Source organism: Lycium barbarum, chromosome 11, assembly GCF_019175385.1.
Source record: "Lycium barbarum isolate Lr01 chromosome 11, ASM1917538v2, whole genome shotgun sequence".
Classification (NCBI taxonomy): Eukaryota; Viridiplantae; Streptophyta; class Magnoliopsida; order Solanales; family Solanaceae; genus Lycium; species Lycium barbarum.
Window position 1 is genome coordinate 23761311 of NC_083347.1, and position 20124 is coordinate 23781434.

At 40.2% G+C, this 20124-nt stretch overlaps 1 protein-coding gene and 1 pseudogene across 2 annotated transcripts; one reads left to right on the top strand and one right to left on the bottom strand.

Moving 5' to 3' along the window:
- The first annotated feature begins 12654 nt into the window (after positions 1 to 12654).
- Positions 12655 to 16371, top strand: LOC132618823 (thymidylate kinase-like). Of its 2 annotated transcripts, none has more exons than XM_060333831.1 (6): positions 12655 to 12808; positions 13607 to 14023; positions 15105 to 15216; positions 15294 to 15353; positions 15644 to 15748; positions 16099 to 16371. In XM_060333831.1, exons 1-6 carry the CDS (start codon positions 12771 to 12773, stop codon positions 16213 to 16215), a joined length of 849 nt encoding a protein of 282 aa, XP_060189814.1. In that variant the 5' UTR covers positions 12655 to 12770; the 3' UTR covers positions 16216 to 16371. The 2 variants fall into 2 exon arrangements, with proteins under 2 accessions (XP_060189814.1, XP_060189815.1); XM_060333832.1 differs by lacking the exon at positions 12655 to 12808 and adding an exon at positions 12905 to 13072.
- Positions 16372 to 17201: 830 nt separating this feature from the next.
- On the bottom strand, positions 17202 to 19896 carry LOC132618576 (BTB/POZ domain-containing protein At5g48130-like; annotated as a pseudogene).
- Between the last annotated feature and the right edge of the window lie 228 nt (positions 19897 to 20124).

Here is a 20124-nt window from a genome sequence, read left to right on the forward strand (position 1 = left end):
GAGATGGACGATCTTAAGGGTCTACTAGATGCCCAGGGCCGGTAAACGGAGAAATATCTGCACCTTCTTCATGAGAAGGAGGAAGAGTTGAACCGAGCAATCGCTCTTTCCAATCTCCGACCCGAGCTTGACGCAGCGAAGGCCGAAAACCGTCAGTTAAAGAGTGAGATGGTCGAATACAATCGGAGTCTTGAAGCTGACAAAATGGCCTTAGCAGAGACAACGCTCAAATTTCCTCGAGGCTTGGTGAGCTCGAAACCACCTTCTCCCAACTCCGGGGGGAGCTGGATTTGGTGAAGTCGGATGCTGCGAGCTTGGCCGAGAGGAATCGGCTGCTCGAATCTGAGAGTGTCCGATACCAAGAGCGTACGAGGGTGTTCGAAGAGAAGTCGGAGAAGAGGGCCCAGATGCGTGATGATCTGAAAAATGATCTTAAGGAGACGGCCGATGCAAATGACACTCTCCAGGCCAAGCTTCAATCGGCCATCCAAATGCAGAATGTTCTTGGAGAGGCTCGGGATGCTCTAGCGGCGAAGTTAGCCCAGGCCGAGAATGATTTGGACGAAGCTTTGAAGAGCGTCGAGGCCACCGAGGCTCATGCTACCATTGCCGCTGAATACGAAAAATGGAAGTCTCGGAGGATCACCCTTGAGCAAGCCGAGCACGGTTTTACGGATCTGCCGGCCCTTATTCTCGAGGATAAAAGAATCGAGGAAGAGGCAAAGGGTGCCCTCGGGACCGACTCTAATAACTCCGAGCGGACAGTGTCCGAGCACTCGGCTCCAGCCATTCGGATAGATTAGGGTCTGCACTTAGCCTTTTGTTATTTTTTGCCTTTGTAGGAGCTTCCAATGTAAAAAATCCTTTGTATAAATAGAACATGTGTTTTCCTTGACTCTTTACTTTGTTTGAATGTTTGTTGTGATTTTCCGACCGAATTGCCGGTCTGCTTTAAAGAATCATTATTTCCGGTTATGCCTGAATATCGGCTTTTTACTTCATCCGGTACATTTTGTCCAAGAATTTTATTGAGCTTTTGCCCGTGCGACTTATCTTATGCTTTGTGAATTCAGATGTCTCCGAATCACGTCGGGCATTTTTTAGAGCCGGAATTTTTCGGCTACTTGAATCTCAGCCTTAGCTGGATTTTGACGTAAAAGTCCCTGTTTGTGGAGTTAACAATTTTGGCTCGGTTCGCTATGACCTTGTTGCCTTTGTCGAATTTCGACCGTAGCGTCCGGTATCGGGTATATGAATGAAGTAGAGCCGAAATACGGCAGTAATCCTCGGGGTAAAGTGCTTTACGAGTGAGACACTTCGAGAATATTATCCAAACTTTCAATAATTTTTGCATTGCAAGTATTTATGTACATGAGAACGAACTTTTTCCTCCTGCCGTTGCCGTAGCAAGTACTAAATGGACACGATTCATTCTGATCGTTTGGTCCTTACATCGGAACCTAATGCAGAAGGTTCGATTCTTTGTTTTGCCGTAGCAAATATTGCGTGGACACGATTCATTTTGATCGTTTGGTCCTTACATCGGAACCTAACATTTTTTGTCCGGTTTTGTTTGTTGAGGGCGGCCTCCGATTTCGGCTAACCGGGGCAAACTCCAGGGTGGGTGTGATAGTCCCCTAGCCCTTAGCCGAGCTGCAAGATCGGGCGAGTGCTATTAAGCCCCCATTCATTGGGTATGATCCCGAGAATCCGGACGTTTGTCCTTTATCTTTGTCAAGTAACACGTTGTACTTGTTGCCTAATTAAAAACCTTATCGGAAAACCCATTTTGGGACAAAACCGCACTAAGGAAAAGAGTGCAACACGTGTTTTCAGATTTAGATTCTTTTCTTTGCCCGGTACTCGGCTTACTGCAAAAAAGAAAGGGTCAAAATAGAAACACATGGGGAGTTCATACCTCAACAGTAGTATCTTTTCAGATGAGCCATATTCCAATTATTGCGCAACCGTTGCCCGACCATGGACTCCAGCTGGTATGACCCTTTACCTGTTACTTCGGTTATCTTGTACGGTCCTTCCCAGTTCGGACCCAGTTTTCTTTCGTTGGGATTCTTGGTGTTCAAAGTAACTTTTCGGAGCACCAAGTCCCCAACTTGGAAATGACGAAAATTGGCTCTCCGATTGTAGTACCATTCCACCCTCTGTTTCTGGGCTGCAATACGGACCAACGCGTTTTCACGAAGTTCATCCGTGAAGTCGAGTCTTACGGCCATGGCCTCTTCGTTTGACTCCTCGGTCTTATATCGGAATCGGAGGGTCGGTTCACCAACTTTTACGGGAATAAGGGCTTCAGCCCCGTAGACCAACGAGAAAGGAGTCTCCCCCGTGCTAGATCTCGATGTGGTTCTGTAAGCCCATAATACCTCCGGTAATATTTCTCTCCAATGATGTTTTGATACTTCAAGTCTTTTCCTCAGGTTTTGGATTATTGTCTTGTTAGTGGATTCCGCCTATCCGTTTGCACACGGGTGATACGGAGTTGATACAATTTTCTTGATCTTCAACCCTTCGAGGAATTTGTTGACTTTGCCACCCACAAACTGGGGCCCGTTATCACAAGTTATCTCAGCGGGGATTCCAAAACGACAGATGATGTGATCCCATATGAAGTCAATGACTTCCTTTTCTCTGATTTTTTCAAAGGCCTGCGTTTCAACCCATTTGGAAAAATAATCAGTCATAAACAGAATAAAACGGACTTTACCTGGTGCCCATGGTAATGGACCGACAATGTCCATTCCCCACTTCATAAAAGGCCAGGGTGACACCACCGAATGCAACAACTCCCCGGGCTGATGGATCATCGGAGCATGTCTCTGACCCCGTCACACTTTCGGACGAAATTCTTTGAATCTTCCTCCATCCGGTTCCAATAATAACCGGCCCTGATAATCTTTCGGACCAGAGCGTCAGCACCGGAGTGATTGCCGCAGGTTCTTTCGTGCACCTCCCTCATCACATACTCTGCTTCTTCGGGACCCAAACATTTGGCCAGGGGCCCGAAGAAAGACCGTCGGTACAATTGGCCGTCTACCAAGCAAAAACGTGCAACTTTGGTTCTTAATGACCGTGATTCCTTTGGGTCATTCGGGAGCTTCCCATCACGCAAGTAGTTGATATACTTATTGCGCCAATCCCAAGTTAAACCCACTGTGTTTATTTCGGCATGCCCGTTTTCTATCGCCGTGTTCAACAAGTGCACCGTAGTCCCGGGGTTGATTTCTTCCCCTTCGACCGAGGAGCCCAAATTTGCCAATGCATCTGCTTCGCCGTTCTGCTCCCTCGGTATGTGCTGCATGGTCCATTCTTTAAATCGATGTAGTATCACTTGAATTTTTTCAAGATACCTCTGCATCCGTTCGTCCTTGACCTCGAAGACGCCATTCACCTGGTTTACAACCAAGAGCAAATCACACTTTGCCTCGATTATTTAGGCCCCCATACTTCGGGCCAATTCCAATCCTGCAATCATAGCCTCATACTCGGCCTCATTGTTAGTCAATTTAGCAGTTCTAATAGACTGTCGAACGGCGTCCCCGACCGGGGTTCTAAGGACGATTCCTAACTCGGAACCCTTAAGGTTTAAGGCCCCGTCCATATGTAACAACCAAATGCCCGAGGCTTTCCCCGAGGTTAGCAGAAGTTCCTTCTCAACCTCGGGGACCATAGCCGGGGTAAAGTCTGCCACGAAATCGGCCAAGATCTGGGACTTGATGGCCGTTCGGGGTTTGTACTCGATATCATACCCACTAATTTCTACAGCCCATTTAGTTAGTCTACCCGATAATTTTGGTTTATGCATGATGTTTTTCAGGGGGTAAGTAGTTACTACACATATTGGATGGCATTGAAAATAGGGCTTGAGCTTTCTAGAAGCACATACCAGTGTCAATGCCAATTTTTCCAAGTGGGGATAACGGGTCTCCGCATCCCCCAAAGTTCTACTTACATAATAGATAGGAAATTGCGTACCTAATTCTTCTCGGACCAAAACGCCACTTACCGCTACCTCGGAGACAGCGAGGTAGAGAAAAAGCTGCTCGTCCGCTTTTGGTGTGTGTAACAACGGTGGACTGGACAAGTATCTTTTCAACTCTTGCAAAGCTCTTTGGGACTCCGGCGTCCAAACGAAGTCGTTCTTCTTCCTTAGTAAGGAGAAGAAATGATGACTCTTGTCTGAGGACCTCTATATGAAGCGATTCAACGCCGCTATCCTTCCGGTGAGCCTTTGTACCCCTTTGACGTTATTCACCACCTCGATATCCTCGATGGCCTTGATCTTGTCCGGGTTGATTTCGATCCCCCGGTTTGACACCATGAAACCCAAAAATTTACCGGACCTTACCCCGAAGGTGCATTTTTCTGGGTTGAGCTTCATGTTATACTGGCGGAGCACGTCGAAGGTTTCCTGCAAATGTTTTAAATGGTCCTCTGTTTCCAGGGACTTGACTACCATGTCATCAATATAAACTTCTATTGTTTTTCCTATTTGTTCTTCGAACATCTCATTAAGTAGGCGTTGATAAGTTGCATCGGCATTTTTTAATCCAAAAGGCATGACATTGTAACAGTAAGTCCTATACCGGATAATGAAGGATGTTTTCTCTTGATCCTCCGGGTGCATCCGAATTTGGTTATACCCGGAGTAAGCATCGAGAAAACTTAGCATCTCATGCCCGGTTGTTGCATCGATCATTCTGTCGATGTGAGGCAACGGAAATGAATCCTTCGGGCATGCTTTATTTAAATCCTTGTAATCAACACACATTCGAAATTTATTACCTTTCTTGGGCACCACTACCATGTTAGCTAGCCAATCCGGGTACTTTACCTCCCGGATAGAACCTATTTTTAAAAGCTTTGTTACCTCGTCTTTTACGAAGGCGTGTTTTGCTTCCGCCATGGGCATTCTCTTCTGCTTCACCGGGGGAAACTTCCCGTCCAAGCTAAGCTTGTGAGCTGCTACTTTTGGTGATATACCTGTCATATCTATGTGGGACTATGCGAAGCAATCTGCATTAGCTCGAAGAAATTCGATTAACTTGTTCCTGAGCTCCGGGGTTAACCCCGTGCCCAGGTATACCTTTCTGTCTGGTAAGTACTCGAACAAGATGATCTGCTCCAGCTTCTCGACAGTCGACTTGGTTGCATCCGAGTCATTCGGCATGACAAATGATTTGGGTACATCGAAATCACCCTCTTCATACCCCGGATCCGACTCGATGTACTTTGATTGCTATTTGGTGTCTGCTTTTCCGGTTAGATCTTCTTCCTTGTGAACCGATTCTTTAGGCCGAGGCGTCGCTTCCTCGACCGCGAACATCTCCCTTTCAGCGGGTTGTTCACCTTGGATGGTTTTTATGCCTTCCGGGGTTGGGAATTTCAGCAGCTGATGCAATGTTGAGGGCACGACCCTCATGCTATGTATCCAAGGTCTACCCAGCAATGCATTATACTTCATGTCCCCTTCAATTACATAGAACACCGTTTGCTGGATAGTGCCATCGATGTTCACAGGCAATGAGATCTCCCCCTTTGTGGTTTCGCTCGCCATGTTGAACCCGCTGAGTACCCGGGCTACCGGTACGATCTGATCGAGCAGCCCTAACTATTCGACCACTCTCCACCGGATGATGTTGGCCGAGCTACCTGGGTCAATCAAAATACGTTTAACCTTAGTTTTAAAGATAAGTACAGAAATTACCAATGCATCATTGTGCGGTTGAATGATGCCCTCTGCGTCCTCGTTGCTGAAAGAGATAAAACCCTCGGGTAAATGATCCCGGCTGTGCTTTTCGTGAACCACAGAAACCTTGGCCCGTATCATCACCGGCCCCCGAGGGGCATCGATACCCCCAACTATCATGTTGATTATATGCTGGGGCTCTACTGGCTCGGCCCTTCGATGAGCCTCCCTTTCTTTGTAGTGACTTTTGGCTCGTTCACTTAGCAGTTCTCGGAGATGACCATTCTTCAGTAACCGGGCTACCTCCTCTCTCAGCTGGTGACAATCCTCGGTTCTGTGACCATGGGTTCCATGGTATTCACACACCATGCTCGGGTCCCGTTGGCCCGGATCCGACCTTAGAGGTCTCGGCCAATGGCCGAGATGAGGCCCGAGGTACTGACGTTGAAGTTGTACTCCGATATCTTTGGTGAGTCCTTGTTGCCGGCAGAGCTTCCGGAATCGCTCCTGAATGAGAGACCCCGACTGTTCGACGGGCGCTCGACCCGTTTATTATCCCGACCGGAGAAACGGCTTGGGCTAACCCTCGATTTCTCCGGCCTAAGCTTTGCTTCTCCGAATGGGAGTATGGCAGATACCTTTCCCTCGACGATTCAGCCTTCGTTTCGTAACCCTTCCTTGGCCTCTTAAAACTTTTGTTCACATTTATTGGCCCCGGGGAAAGCTCGAATTGATCATCCTCCACCCGAATCTTCGACTCGTATCGGTTATGGACATCAGCCCATGTCACAGCCTCGTACTCCAGCAAACTTTCCTTTAATTTGAACGAAGTTGTTGAGCTCTGAACATTGAGCCCCTTAGTGAAAGCTTGTGCAGCCCATTCATCTGGAACCGGGGGGAGTTCCATCCGTTCCCTTTGGAATCGGTTGACGAATTCACGCAGTAACTCGTCGTCTCTTTGGGTTATACGGAAAATGTCGGCCTTACGGGCCTGCACCTTTTTGGCACCGACGTTAACTTTGATGAAGGCATCGGCGAGCATTTCGAAAGAGGTGATCGAATGTTCGGGCAGATGGTCGTACGATGTCAATGCTCCTTTTGACAAAGTTTCCCCGAACTTTTTCAGCAATACCGATTCTATTTCGTCCTCCTCCATATCGTTGCCTTTTATGGCGCATGTGTATGAGGTCACGTGTTCGTGTGGGTCCGTTGTGCCGTCATATTTCTGGATATCCGGCATTTTAAACCTCTTCGGGATTAATTTCGGGGCTGCGCTCGGAGGAAAAGGCCTTTGGATGTACCTCTTCGAATCCGGCCCCTTCAGTAAAGGTGGAGCCCCCGGGATTTGATCCACCCGAGAGTTGTATATTTCGACCCTCTTTTCGGTCGAGTCTACCCGCTTTGCCAAAGTTTCGAGCATTTTTAGAACCTCGGTGGAGGAGCCAACTCCGGATCCATTGCTCTCAATAGCCCGTGCCTCATCCCTTATGGGTTCAGCAACACCGCTCATCTTCTCCGGGGTCGTTGTATCCCCTCGGGTTTGCAACTGGGCAATTGCGATCCCTTGTTCGGCAATCGCTGCTCTCTGTTCCTGCAACTTTTGAAAGATTAAACGTAAGTCAATATTTTCATTAGGTGTACCCAGTTCTTTCCGGCCCTGTGCCCGGGACAAAGTAGCAGAATTGTGGGTATTTAGAGGATCAGTGGCCGGTAAGGTGGTATTCTCCTGGTCCACGGTGTTTTGACGGTTGAGGCCCTCCCTCGAATTAATGGGGTTAGGGTCAGCAGGGTTTGGCAATCCTCGTGGCCCGCTACCTTCGTTTTCGGCCACGATCTCGTTGTTGTTGACGTGACCAGATTGCCCACTGTCAGCCATTTAGTCCGTTTTTTCAAAGACGAACAAAAGGTGTTTTTTGATTTAGATGGGTAAGGTAGAGATCAAGATCAAAGACCACTATTATCCTAGCCCCACGGTGGGCGCCAAACTGTTTACCCCGAATTTGGATAATCAATTAAATTTGTTGGTGAGGTATAGGATATGTGGTTATATCTTGAATTTGTTTGATAGAGGAAAGAAATATACGAATATGCTATAAAGAAACAACTAATAATTGGTGGTCTGTTATGCACTTGTATGTTTGTTAATGTACGAGTGTTACTTGATTGAAGAAACGTAAGAGATAAGCACAACAAATATGGAACGAATCTGATATATGAGAGGGAGATTTTGTATATATTTTGCTATTACATGAGTTCTTGATATGAAAGAGCCAACCCTTTAAGAGGAGGACAATGCCCCTTATTTATAGTAGTGCCCCATGGGCTTCATACAACATGAATAATAAAATAATAATGAAAAAGCTCTGAGTTGGGTTAGGTTGGCCGTACGATCTGACACCCGTACGATTGACAGTTGAACATGATAGGACGTTATCGACGCGTGGCAACCGCACGACGGATCTACCGGACCACCGGCCACGATCAAACGGGCTAATGGCCTCGACCAAACGGACCAATGGCAACGATCAACCCGGTCATGGGGGAACCGGACCAAACGACGCCCTCCCTTGGCTTCGGTCCAAACATTCCTCCGGTTCAGAACAGGAGTCTTCATGTACGTTTCTTGTTCCTTTCCTCCTTCGGTCCTCGATCTCACCGGTTTAACATATATCCGATTTTTACCGTATACAATAAGCATTTCTCTGTTTTCACTTATGTGCTGCTCAACTTCTTGAGCTTGATTAATGTTGATATCACTTCAAAAATAATATTGTATCATATTTGCTATCATCTGCACTTTTTGAAGTTAGGAAAATGCCGAGTCTCCCTTTCTTGTTAAACTCTCCTCAAGATACAACAACATCTTGAACTCAATTATTTATTTTTACAAGTTTCCTACAAGTTTCATGATTTGAGTGTCTTCTCAGTACTTAATACAAATTGAAGAAATTTTGCTTTTAAATTGTAACAGCAAACTTTATTTTGCGTATTGCACTAGATTAAACAATGATTTTAAAGCGGTGAAGTTAGAGGAAGAAACGAGCAAAGAGCGGGAACTTTTGTACTTAATATGCACTTATTCAGTGAGGTAAGAGTATTAATAGCTACAAATTAGTATCAATTTTTCGTGTTTAATAGGCACATATCAAGTAAGGTTGAAACATCAAATAGGTGCAAATCTCAATTTAACTGGCTAAATGATAATAGTAGCCAACTTTAGAAATTCCGTTACACATGCCTATTTTCCTTTTAGAAAAAATAAGAAAATTCGGCATTGCATGACAACTTAGCATAATAAATGGAATTGAAAAACCAACTTTGTACTATTGAAATCTGGTAGTCAGGGTTAGGCATAGTTTGGATCAACCCGAAATCCAAATCAATTTTTTGTGCGGAGTGCCCTTCAAATGCCCTGGTCTTTAATTTTTGCCCTTCAAATTGGTGGTCTTTAATTTTCGCCCTTCAAATTGGTGGCCTTTAATTTTTGTCCCTTTCGCCTAATACCATGAGGTTTGGGTTAGAACCCTGGCTCAGTAAAAAAAAAAAAACAATTTCGCAAGGCAGAATTTTATAGTAAAGTTAGGCTTATTCGGGCTAAAGTTAGGCCTTAAGACAGAGTTTTGTCTTCAGGTTAAGGTAGAGTTTTGGCATGCCTGAATGCAAAACTCTACCTTAAGGTAGAGTTTGCCTCAAAACTCTACCTGATCAGGCAGAGTTGAGTTCAAACTCTACCTGAATGCAGGCAAAAATCTGCCTCTCTGCCTTGCGAATCCAAACTTTACCTTACGATTTTTTTTTTTGACTGAGCAAGGGTTCGAACCCGAAACCAAAGGGTTCTAGCGAAGGGCAAAAATGAAAGACCACCCCAAAATAACGACATTCCTGCGAATTGCCCAATCCTGATGTTTAAAATTTTTGGTTTGGATTTTTGGATTATGGATTGGAATGCAGATTTTATTTTAAAATTCATGGATATTGGATTTAGTACTATGAATAGTTGGATATCCAAAAATCTGAAATTTTTATACCTTATATTCAACCCTACCCTCATATGTGTCTAATAGGCCAATAATACTAATAAATCCAATTTCAAAAGGTCTAATAGATTAATACCCTATGAGATATGACCCTACCCATTATAGTAATAAGTCCAAATACGGAATTTTCTACTGAATCAAATATAATACTGGGTTTTTCTTACATTTGGATATAATCTTATATTAATTTTATCTTGCATTGCTTAGAATGCTTTTTGCAGCAAGTGCCATTGTGCCAGGTGATCAAACTAGCTCAAGTTATCCAAGAAATTCTTTTCTTTCCACTGTTCTTACTGTTATAGAGTAATAAAGATCTAGATTTTCCGCTGTGAAACTCAAACTTGAAAAATATTCTTGTGTTGAAGTAGAGGAAGATGCATTTTTTAATTTATGTAGAAAGTATATTAACTGATTTGGTTTCTCGTTCTAATTTGGTTTCACATTATGCTAAGACGTATAACTTGGTAACCGGGACACATGAATTTAGTTACAAATAAGCCTGACTTAAAGTCTCAAAAGTCAAATCCGAAATATCCAAACTGATTAATCCGAAACCGAACGTAAAAGATCCAATCCAATCCGAACTTATTTGGATTGAATTTGAATGGTAATTTCTTCAATCCGAAAACCAAAAATCCAAACCAAAATTTTCATATCCAATCCGATGCCAAACGCCCACCCCTACTTATAGCCCACATTCATGTTTTGATTTAATAATTTGGTAAACACTATTTTAGTTTGCATTTCCATTCTTTTTCTTGGTTTTCAGAGTTTTAGTTGCTAAAATAATATAACTATCAATTGGGTGGCATTGGGTTTTCGTGAAAACACTATAAGGATAGATTTTGAATACTCCCTCAATTTCAAATATAAGTGGTGTTTTAGCTTGGGGACACCTCTTAAGAAAATTACTTATTCTTACAAAAGTAAGATGTATTTTTACTAACCTACCCTTAAAAAAGATGTAGCTCTTTAGTAGTTTGGTTATGTAAACTCTTTATTTAAATAAGAGTAAATTGGAAGAACATCGTTAATATCTTCTTGAATATGTGAAATACCACTTATTTTGAAACAAAATGAAAAGGTAAAAACACCACTTATTTTGAAAAGGAGGGAGTATCAATTTTGGATGTGTTTGAAGATGATTAGAGGCAGATTTGAGATGATCCTTTAATTGTAAACTCAAGGTTGAAGAACACTGCATTTGTGTATCCCCTTGTATATCACCATATGTATTAGTTAATATCGCCATATGGAGCTTGAATATCAATTTGGAGGCGTTTGGAGATGACTTAAGGAAGATTTTAGATAATTTTTAGATTAAAAATTTGAGGTCGAAGAAGACTTCATATCTGTATCCCCGCTGCATATACGTGTATATCACAATATATGTCAGTGTATATCAACTGTATATCAACCTGTACCTGTATATCCTTTTTATCTCATGCATATCATATATATCTATATTTATCAATGAAAAATTTTGTGTGATATACACCGATATACAATATGATATAGTCATATTGCATAGCTATGGAATCTTCTGAACTTATGATGTTGAAAATCTTCCAGAATCATTTTGTTTAGTTGCAAGTTTTATGAAATTTCACGAGGAAATTCCATAATTGTTGTAATCAAAATTTGTAACTTAATACTCGACCTGCACTATTTTTGTAAGGCCTTCAATGACTGAATCCAATTCGCCTTCTTTATTATTATTTTGAAAAACTAAGCTCTACATTTTTGTGTGTATTTGAACTACAATATAGTTACTATTTGAGGGATAGATCTTTTAAGTGAAATCAGAAGGATAATCTTCTTTTACTATTATCTCCTCTGTTTTCATAGAGATTTGGCTATACAATGTCAATTTTTTAAACCTCAATTTGTTTTTTCAAACCTTAATTGTTAAGCTAAACTTTGACACAAAATGCGTCAATAATTATTGAATGTTGTGTATAGGTGTGAATATCCCAAAAAAGAATGACATAAGGACTCTGGAAAAGAAAATAAGAAGGCACAACTTTTTTTGACTAATTGAATATAAGCGAACTTTCTAATAAATACAAAATATACGAGAGTTAATTATAAAGAGAACATGAAAAATATTTACCTGGTATAATAAACTTGTTTTTTAAAGCATAGGCACATTTATTTTTCTGTAAATGTAACCAAAGTTTAAAAACTTTCGCTTCTACGTTGCAGTCCCATCTTTTCTTTTGCACTCCGTTTCCTTCTTTTTCATAAATAGCGCCTCTATGAGTACTTTCACTAATGCTAATTCCAAGCTTGTTGCCATTTGAAGGACAAGAGAGTATAAATTTGAAAAATTTGACGTTTTTTTTTTTTCTTTATTTTTGATTTTGAGAGATTTGGTGGTATATATCTTTAATTATTGTGTGTGAATTGAGATGCTTCTATTTTGAGAGTTTTGCTTTTTTAAATGCAAGTAGCTAAATTTGGATTGCTAGTTTGAAGTTTGAAATACTATAAGTCAACTTTAAAATGTTGGTCTAGAATTCGAAGCACTACATTGATTTGAAGTTTGAAAGTCAACGTCATACTTATGGTTTGAACCAATTGCTGCAAATTTCCTTCTAATTCTTTTTCAACATACCCATTTTTATTTATTTGTCCTCCTCCCCTTCAAATCACGTTTCCGGCAAGAGCAGAACTACAGGAGTGCAAGAGGGTTCAACGGAATCTCCTCCATAAAAAAATTACACTATATATAAAGTTAATTTATTTAGTTACGTATGGACATTAAATTTTAGATCCTCTCAACACAGTATCAACATTAACTCAATGGCCGAAGCCCGAAGGGCACCAAAATTTTTATTTAAAACATGACCATAAATCCCTAAATTGCACTAGTTTTTAATATATGGTTATGTTTTAAATAGAAACTTCATGACTGGCTATTTATGCAAATGACTGAAAAACCCTAAAGGCGCCAAAAACAAAAAAATTGAGACATTTCAAAATAGGCGCGGAAAACAGGCCATATTCGTGATATTGAACAGAATATGACACATTCTTGCAATTTCGCTCTTACCAGAACATTGTAAGTTTCCTTAACACTTAATCTTTGCTTTACTTCATTGATTGACCTGAATTTTTGTTTGGTCATGAAGAAATAGTGAATCTCTTTATAAAAAATGAAAATGTTTAATTCCTTTCTCGTTAGCATATAGATCATCTTGAAGATTTTTTTAATTTATTGAATTAGTGGATATTGTGTGTTTTAAATCTTTGCCAATTACCCCAAGGGTTTTATAAATTGCTTATGCAGATCTGCTTAGTGGCAAAATCCAAGAATTATACAAAGGTTTCACGTTTACCTGCGATATGGGTGTCTCATATTGTGTGTCTAAGAATATATACATGTGTGCATATATACTGATGTAATAGCATGAATCTAAGTTGTATGTATGTATACAACGTTGATGTAAATGTTTATGTCCATATTATGCTTGATAAAATGCCAATAAGAGCATAAACCATAGGACATGAGTCTATATTGTGCCGTGCATGATATGATACATGTTGGAGTTTAGTTTGGTGACAACAAGTTAAATGGGGATTGACTTGCAAAGTTTGCTCTATATGTCTCATAGATCCAGAGCCTGATATAGGATTTAAACTCTATGGGTTCAACCTTTAAGGTTCTTAGCATTGCACTCATTATATTTTTTAAAGGCTTAACTTATGGGTTCATAGCTAATATTTTTAGTGAATTTTTATACATAAATTTGTATTCTGCGTCAAAAGGATTGGGTTCAAATGAACATGGTAACATTAAGCTACATCCGCCCCTGCATAGATCAACATTATTAAAATGTTTTATGTTAAAATTTTTTAGGCAAAGGGCTTTAGAAGTGCAAGAAACTTTGTTTTCCAGCAGAAGCTTTGTACCTAAGACAACTTCAACTTTTCCTGGAAAATTTGGATCTTGGGCAGCGTGGTTTTTGTTGAAGTCTAGCTTGGATTTGAAGTTACGTTTTAAGCCTTTGAGACTAATTCATATGGAGAACAAAGAGAGCAGCGGCTCCAGAGGTGCTTTAGTTGTTTTAGAAGGGCTGGACCGTTGTGGGAAGACATCGCAATCTGGGAGGCTATACAAGTACTTGGAAGAGCAGGGACACTCAGTTGAATCGTGGAGATTTCCTGACAGAAACACAAGTGTTGGGCAAATGATTTCTTCTTATCTTGCTAACCAATCACAGTTGGACGACCATGCAATCCATCTTCTCTTCAGTGCAAATCGTTGGGAGAAGAGGTTTGTTCGATTCACATAGCTTGACTTGCATTGCCCATGTGTAGTGTATAACTTATGATGCTTAATGTGTCTGATATACAAAGATCAGCGGTCGTGTCAGAATTCAATAGTTGGTCATGTTCCCTGTCAAAACTACTTAGCCATATGATATTTGTCATTACCTTTTCCATACTTTGGGGATATTTGTAGATGAAATTGGTTAGCTTATTAACTAGATCAACCAAATGGCTAGCCAGCAGGCATATATCCTCCAAAATTGATATGCTGGCTAGCCATTGCTGAACTGATTGTTTGAATGCTGGTACTTTTTTATTTTTTTTTGACAATTGAGAAATCCCCAAGGGCCAGTATAGCGCATCGTTCCAAAATTAGTGTACAATGGGCCCGCCCCTCTACTTTTCTGCACTTAAATACCAGACTTTTGTTTGTGAAAGGCTCAAACCCATGACATGCATGCCTAACCCACACATCACACATTGTGCTTTTACCACTAAACCAAAGCCCTGTAGGCATGCTCAGATCCTGAGACTTCTTTTATGCTACTGGAAGTACATGTCTCACTTAATCTAGCTGTATATTAGTTGGTTTCCTTATCTAAATAACAGAAAGCATGAAAAGTATTTTGTGATCTTCAATTAATAATGTTAGAAGAAATTAAAAAAAAGAAGAATTAGTTAGGTTGTGGTGTTGTGGAAATATTTGCAGATGCTTTTTTCCGTCAGCTAATTCAACATTTGTACTTCATGTAACATGCTTGGAAGTTCTAACCAAAATGGATAAGCAAATGATAGATGCTTTCTTTTCTAATCTTATATTCCCTTTGTAGTTTGTTCGCAAGCAAAGGCGTTGATGAAAATAGACAACTATATGGCAATAGTTGAATTCTCGCTTTTGAAATCCTTAAATACCATTGTCATTTAACTGAACTTTTTTACCTGGTTTTAGCTGCCCAAGTTTTTCATTCTAGGTCGGTTAATATATCTGAAATTTTGCAGTGAGTTGGCTCATTATCATTGTAGAATTTAAAATTCTTTTAGCCGGGTGTGTTCGAAAATTATTAATTTCTGTCGAGAAACTGCAGATCATTAATGGAGGAAAAGATGAAGAGTGGAACTACTCTCATTGTTGACCGCTATTCTTATTCTGGGGTGGCATTTTCATCTGCTAAGGGACTTGATATTGGATGGTGTAAGGTAATCATGTCTTACTTCATCAATGTCGCAATTTCAAAATCTCTTAGCAAGTTTAACACTAAGATCTTTTATTGTAGGCTCCAGAAATAGGGTTGTTAGCTCCAGATCTGGTTGTATACCTCGACATATCACCTGAGGTAGTTTTGATTTATATTTTTCTTTTTCACCTGTATAAAGTTGAGAGAGATACCGTCAATGCAATTTTCTCATTTAAAGTTTATCTTTGGGATAGATCCGCATTTCTTGAGCAATCTCTACTCTGTTATTTAGGTTGAGCTGTACTATTTTACTTGATCGCTCTATATTTTGCAGGTTTCTTATTGCTTGACATGTTAATTATTCTTTTCCAGCAATATGTTTGAAATGAAAGATATGCTTTTGTTGTTAATATGACTGTCTATTGATGATTTGATTTTATCATAACTAGAAAGCTGCTGAAAGAGGAGGTTATGGAGATGAAAGATATGAGCAGCTCGAGTTTCAGAAAAAGGTGGCTGGATCTTATTTGGCTCTTCGTGATTCCTCGTGGAAGGTGACTTGTTTTCCATTTGTCTACGGAAATAGAAATAGTTGTTTAAGAAAATACAGTAACTAGTCCGTAACCTAAAACGTTGTAGAATGCCATCATTTGGTTTCTGACCTGGCAGTACTTTCTGAGTTAGTTTGGATGTTTTCTGATAATCAATATAGCATATCTATGGTAACTAAGCAGAAACATGATCTGACATTGACTAAACCCACTGATCAGTTCCGATTTGATCTTCTTTAAACGCATGAATTCACTTGTTCTCATGAACCAAATACAACAGTTTTTGATCAAATTTTGAGCCCAAGACTTGGTGATAGCTTTGCTCTGTTGATAATTTCTTTGATTTATTGCAGGTTATCGATGCAACCCTTTCTATTGAAGATATAGAGAAAAAGCTCAGAGAAGTTGTTCTTGACTGTATGACCACATGCCACAAAGGGAAACCATTATCTCAGTTATGGCCATATTAGGTCTAGTGTGCAGAATATCTGCATGAATGATATCTGTAACATCTTTGTTACTTTGTATTATTGAGTTACATTTTGTTGTATATTTTATCTTCTACAAGAATTCCTTGGAAGTGCTTCATATTTATTGAAAAAGAAACATAATTTTCTTTTCTCTTCCATTTGCTCTGTCTTTCCCTCAGTTTTCTCTTCCATTTAGGATGATCTGATCTATGAAGCAGATTCTTGGTCATCATCAATTTGTGTGTGTAAGTAATTCACAGCTGTCTTTTGGTTCAAAGTTTACTTGTATTTTGTGGTGATGATCAAGTTAAATGAAGATCCAAGATATGCCGTAGATACAGGGGTGATTTTGTTAGAGAGTGCTGTGCTTGGATGCAAAAAAATGGATGATACTGATGAAACACTCTATTTCATCCCTTACGCTTTTAGGACTTTTATACCTTCTATGACTTAGCTTATGCTATTTGAACCAATCAATTAATCAAACAAAACACATACTTTAGTCTTGGATTTGCTTCACTTTTCTGATTCATATATAAAATAATAGACTTAAATCAGTGGAACGCCTTATTAGGCTCCTCACAATATCTAAATGTGTATAAAAGCTTTTTGTATTGACAAACTAAAGCCTCGTGAAATTTCTGGATTCCCAGTATGATCTTCAAGTATTCCTGATGCCTTGTATTCTCGATCAGTGAGGTGATTGAGTTGGTACTTCCAATTGGGTTCTGGAGAGTTTCGAGGGTCAAGATCATTCTTTATTGGTTAGTTGATTGATTTGCTTGAATGTAATTATGGACAAAGTCGGCCACTGGTCTCTAGATGTGAGTCCAATACAGAAGTGGAAAAGACGCTCCTTTTGTGGAACAAAATATGTGATTCTGTGGTATATCTAAGCAAATGCAGGGCATTAGGCTATTGCACAAGTCCAACAAAGAACACAGCCAATTACAACTCTGCTTAAAAGACGACTGCTGATGATTCATTACAATAGTATCAACGTCTAGACATGTTCTTATTTGATTCCCTTGCTATTTACATGAACTTTCTTACATCAAAATTTAGTAAATAATATACTGTTTCATATTTTGCTGTCCTTAATCAACAATGCAATTACATGAGTAGTTTAAAAGTTCAATGTCTTCGGCCTAACGCCATTGGCACCTGTTTTTTTCTTGATTTTCCTCTGCCAAACAAAGTAATCCTCCGGAAAACCTTAAGTAATCTAGTAGCATATCGTCGCTGGGAAGAAAAATTCACAGAACCATTGCAACTGGTCACTTGTCCAATGGTGTTTCTCTTCTTGCTTGGTGTTCTTCCTTCTAGACCATATGGTTTCAAGCCGTGAAAATTTTCAGAAACTGGTTCAACTTTCTTGGAAATGGTTTCTGTTTTCTTAGAAACGTGCTGTAGTTCAAGCGATTTCTTCAAGGACATTAGTTCTACTTCAAGGTTTTGAACTCTGAAGCTTGTGGATTCATATTCCTTCCTTGAGAATTCGGACCTTTGCACTGCTGAATCTTTTAACCAGAAGCTTAGTGGTTTGCTGCACCCTTCACTTCCCTTGAGATACGGACTCTCAACCAAATTCTGGCTTTTGGAGTTTGGATATATTGTATTCGAGAGGCTTCCAGAGTACTCTCCACAATGAGAATATCGGAACGAGTCTGAACATTCTTTAAAAGCTTGCTGTGTGTTTAGTTGCTGAACAAACAGCGCCTGGACAATAAGTCTCAATGGCATCAATTCATTTTGAACTGCTTCAATGCACACTTCTTGTGAAAGTTTCTGGCAATTGAGGTACTTGCACACCAATCCTTTCTCTTCTTGTGACATATCTGGATGTGCCTGGATAAAATGGAAAAAAATTCTTTATTGAGGAAAAAAATTTCAACAGTAAATCGACACTCGACAGGCCTTGGTTTTTCCACTTAGAGGTGTGATTTGAGTTTGAAATTGAAAATGGAAGATGACTATCTGGATAGCCAATTAACCTAAGCGAGAGATGATCTATGGACATGTAATCTAGTCAATTTCTAAACACATACACTAACAAACTTGGCAATCTGGTTATCTTTCATTGAAATATACAGAAATGCACCTTTCAATTTAAATTATGTTGAGTTCTACTTTAGAGCTAGAGATGTAGAAAACTTACCATGAGAAAAGTGCTTAAAGCTCTATAGAGATGATCGTGAGTTTGCCTGCTGGACAACGGAACAGTTTCAATGAGCTCCAGGAATCTTTTAGAACTCCATTGTGGATCAGTTGCAATCTTGGTTAGATATACATCCCAAAGTTCAGCAACGATATAATTTCTTGGTGAAGGTGTATGAGTTAACTCCATGCTGAAGGATACATATTTTGAAAATATGCTCTTCATTATTGAGAGCTCAATGCAGGAAGAAACGGAATCATTGCTGTTCTCAGGAAGGAGAAAATCTTCCACTCGAGCCAAGTATAGTAGGGACGCAATCTGATCTTGCAGCTTTTCCCAACTTTCACTTCTTAAACCAAGTTGAAGTGATCTTGAAAGCAAAGAGAAGTGAAATCCAACAGGGATTACTTTACTAGATTTCTCTCCCATAGGCAGCAAATCAAGAATTCCTTGAAGAACCTTAGAAACCTTTTCATTGGTATCATCATCATCAACAGCAGCATCAGCATCATTGTCAGCATTCTGCCAGTACTGGTGTGTTGCTTTAGAAAGCACCCATTTGTTTGCATAGAAAAGTACCATGGGGCTGACATATTTTTCCTTCATCCCTTGTCTTCTCAGAGATGATATTATCCTCTTGAAGAACGGAAACGGCAAAGCAATAAGATCTTTAATCCACAAATCTTGGGTGAGAATTTCCTTCACTGTGTCATTGCTCCAAGGCTGACTAGCTAAGGCCTCCAATGTGACAACAGGATGGTCCCTTCTCCTTTCGGGGTCGAGAATTTCCATGCAGGCCATGAAGGCAAGTGACTCAATGCAACGGCTAACCATAAGCAGCTTCTCGGCTAAAGGAAGCAACATTTGGCACTTTTGGAGGACTATCAGAGTATCGTCCCAGCTTTGGAGCACTACCTGGTTCAAGTAAATGTCGAAACACTCACAAAGATTGCCACAGCAGTACTCTTCTGTCATTTCGAGGAACTCTGCTGCACATCTTAGTGCTGCGACATTGAAAGGGTCGACCAACGTGGAGGATCCGTAGATGAAAAGTGCCATCATTTCAAAAGTCTCTGCTCCTCCAGGGAAATTTCCTGGTAATTCAACCTCATTTGATTCATTCAGTTCTCTTCTGAAGTATCCACTTTTCGAGAACAAAGGATGCTGCAACATAAAAAACCAAGATTAACCAAGAAAATGAGCTAATTGATAATATCATACGTTGAAAAGTGGTGCTTAATTGGAGCTCCATGCTAATTGAGTGATCTCACCTTATGCAAGTTAAAGGTTCTATCAGCTATCTGAACTCGAACGATGACAGGCAAGCCAGTTTCATGGCTCCTGAAAAAACATTTCTTGATAAGTTAAAAACCATAATGAAAAAGTAGAAAGGGAGTGTGGATAGATACTAATACAGGAATAAGCTACCATGAAATGATCTTGATCTTAGGCAGGGCACCAACATTAGGAGATGAAAGTGGACTAGAAAGAACTGAAAAGTCTTTTGGACTAGAAGTACCCATTCAGTTATGAGCAGCACAGCAGCCAATAAAAGACTTGGGGGTGGAAGTGAGTGAGAGTTTTAATGGCAGATGGATCAGTTAATGCATGATATCTAGTCAGAGAAGAAACATTTGTTTCTGAAAAAAAGCATAAATGTTGGAAAATCCAGCTCAAAGATCGAAGAAATAGTACTAGCAGAAGGGTAGAGTGCATCTAGAATCCAGAAATCCTGTGGAGTAGGAAAGCAG

Excerpts from the sequence above, each read along its gene's own strand:
- LOC132618823 (XM_060333831.1), top strand. The coding sequence starts at position 12,771 with ATGACACATTCTTGCAATTTCGCTCTTACCAGAACATT. Across the intron at positions 14,024-15,104 it reads GCAAATCGTTGGGAGAAGAG|ATCATTAATGGAGGAAAAGA; the intron begins GTTTGTTCGATT and ends GAGAAACTGCAG. Across the intron at positions 15,217-15,293 it reads TTGATATTGGATGGTGTAAG|GCTCCAGAAATAGGGTTGTT; the intron begins GTAATCATGTCT and ends CTTTTATTGTAG.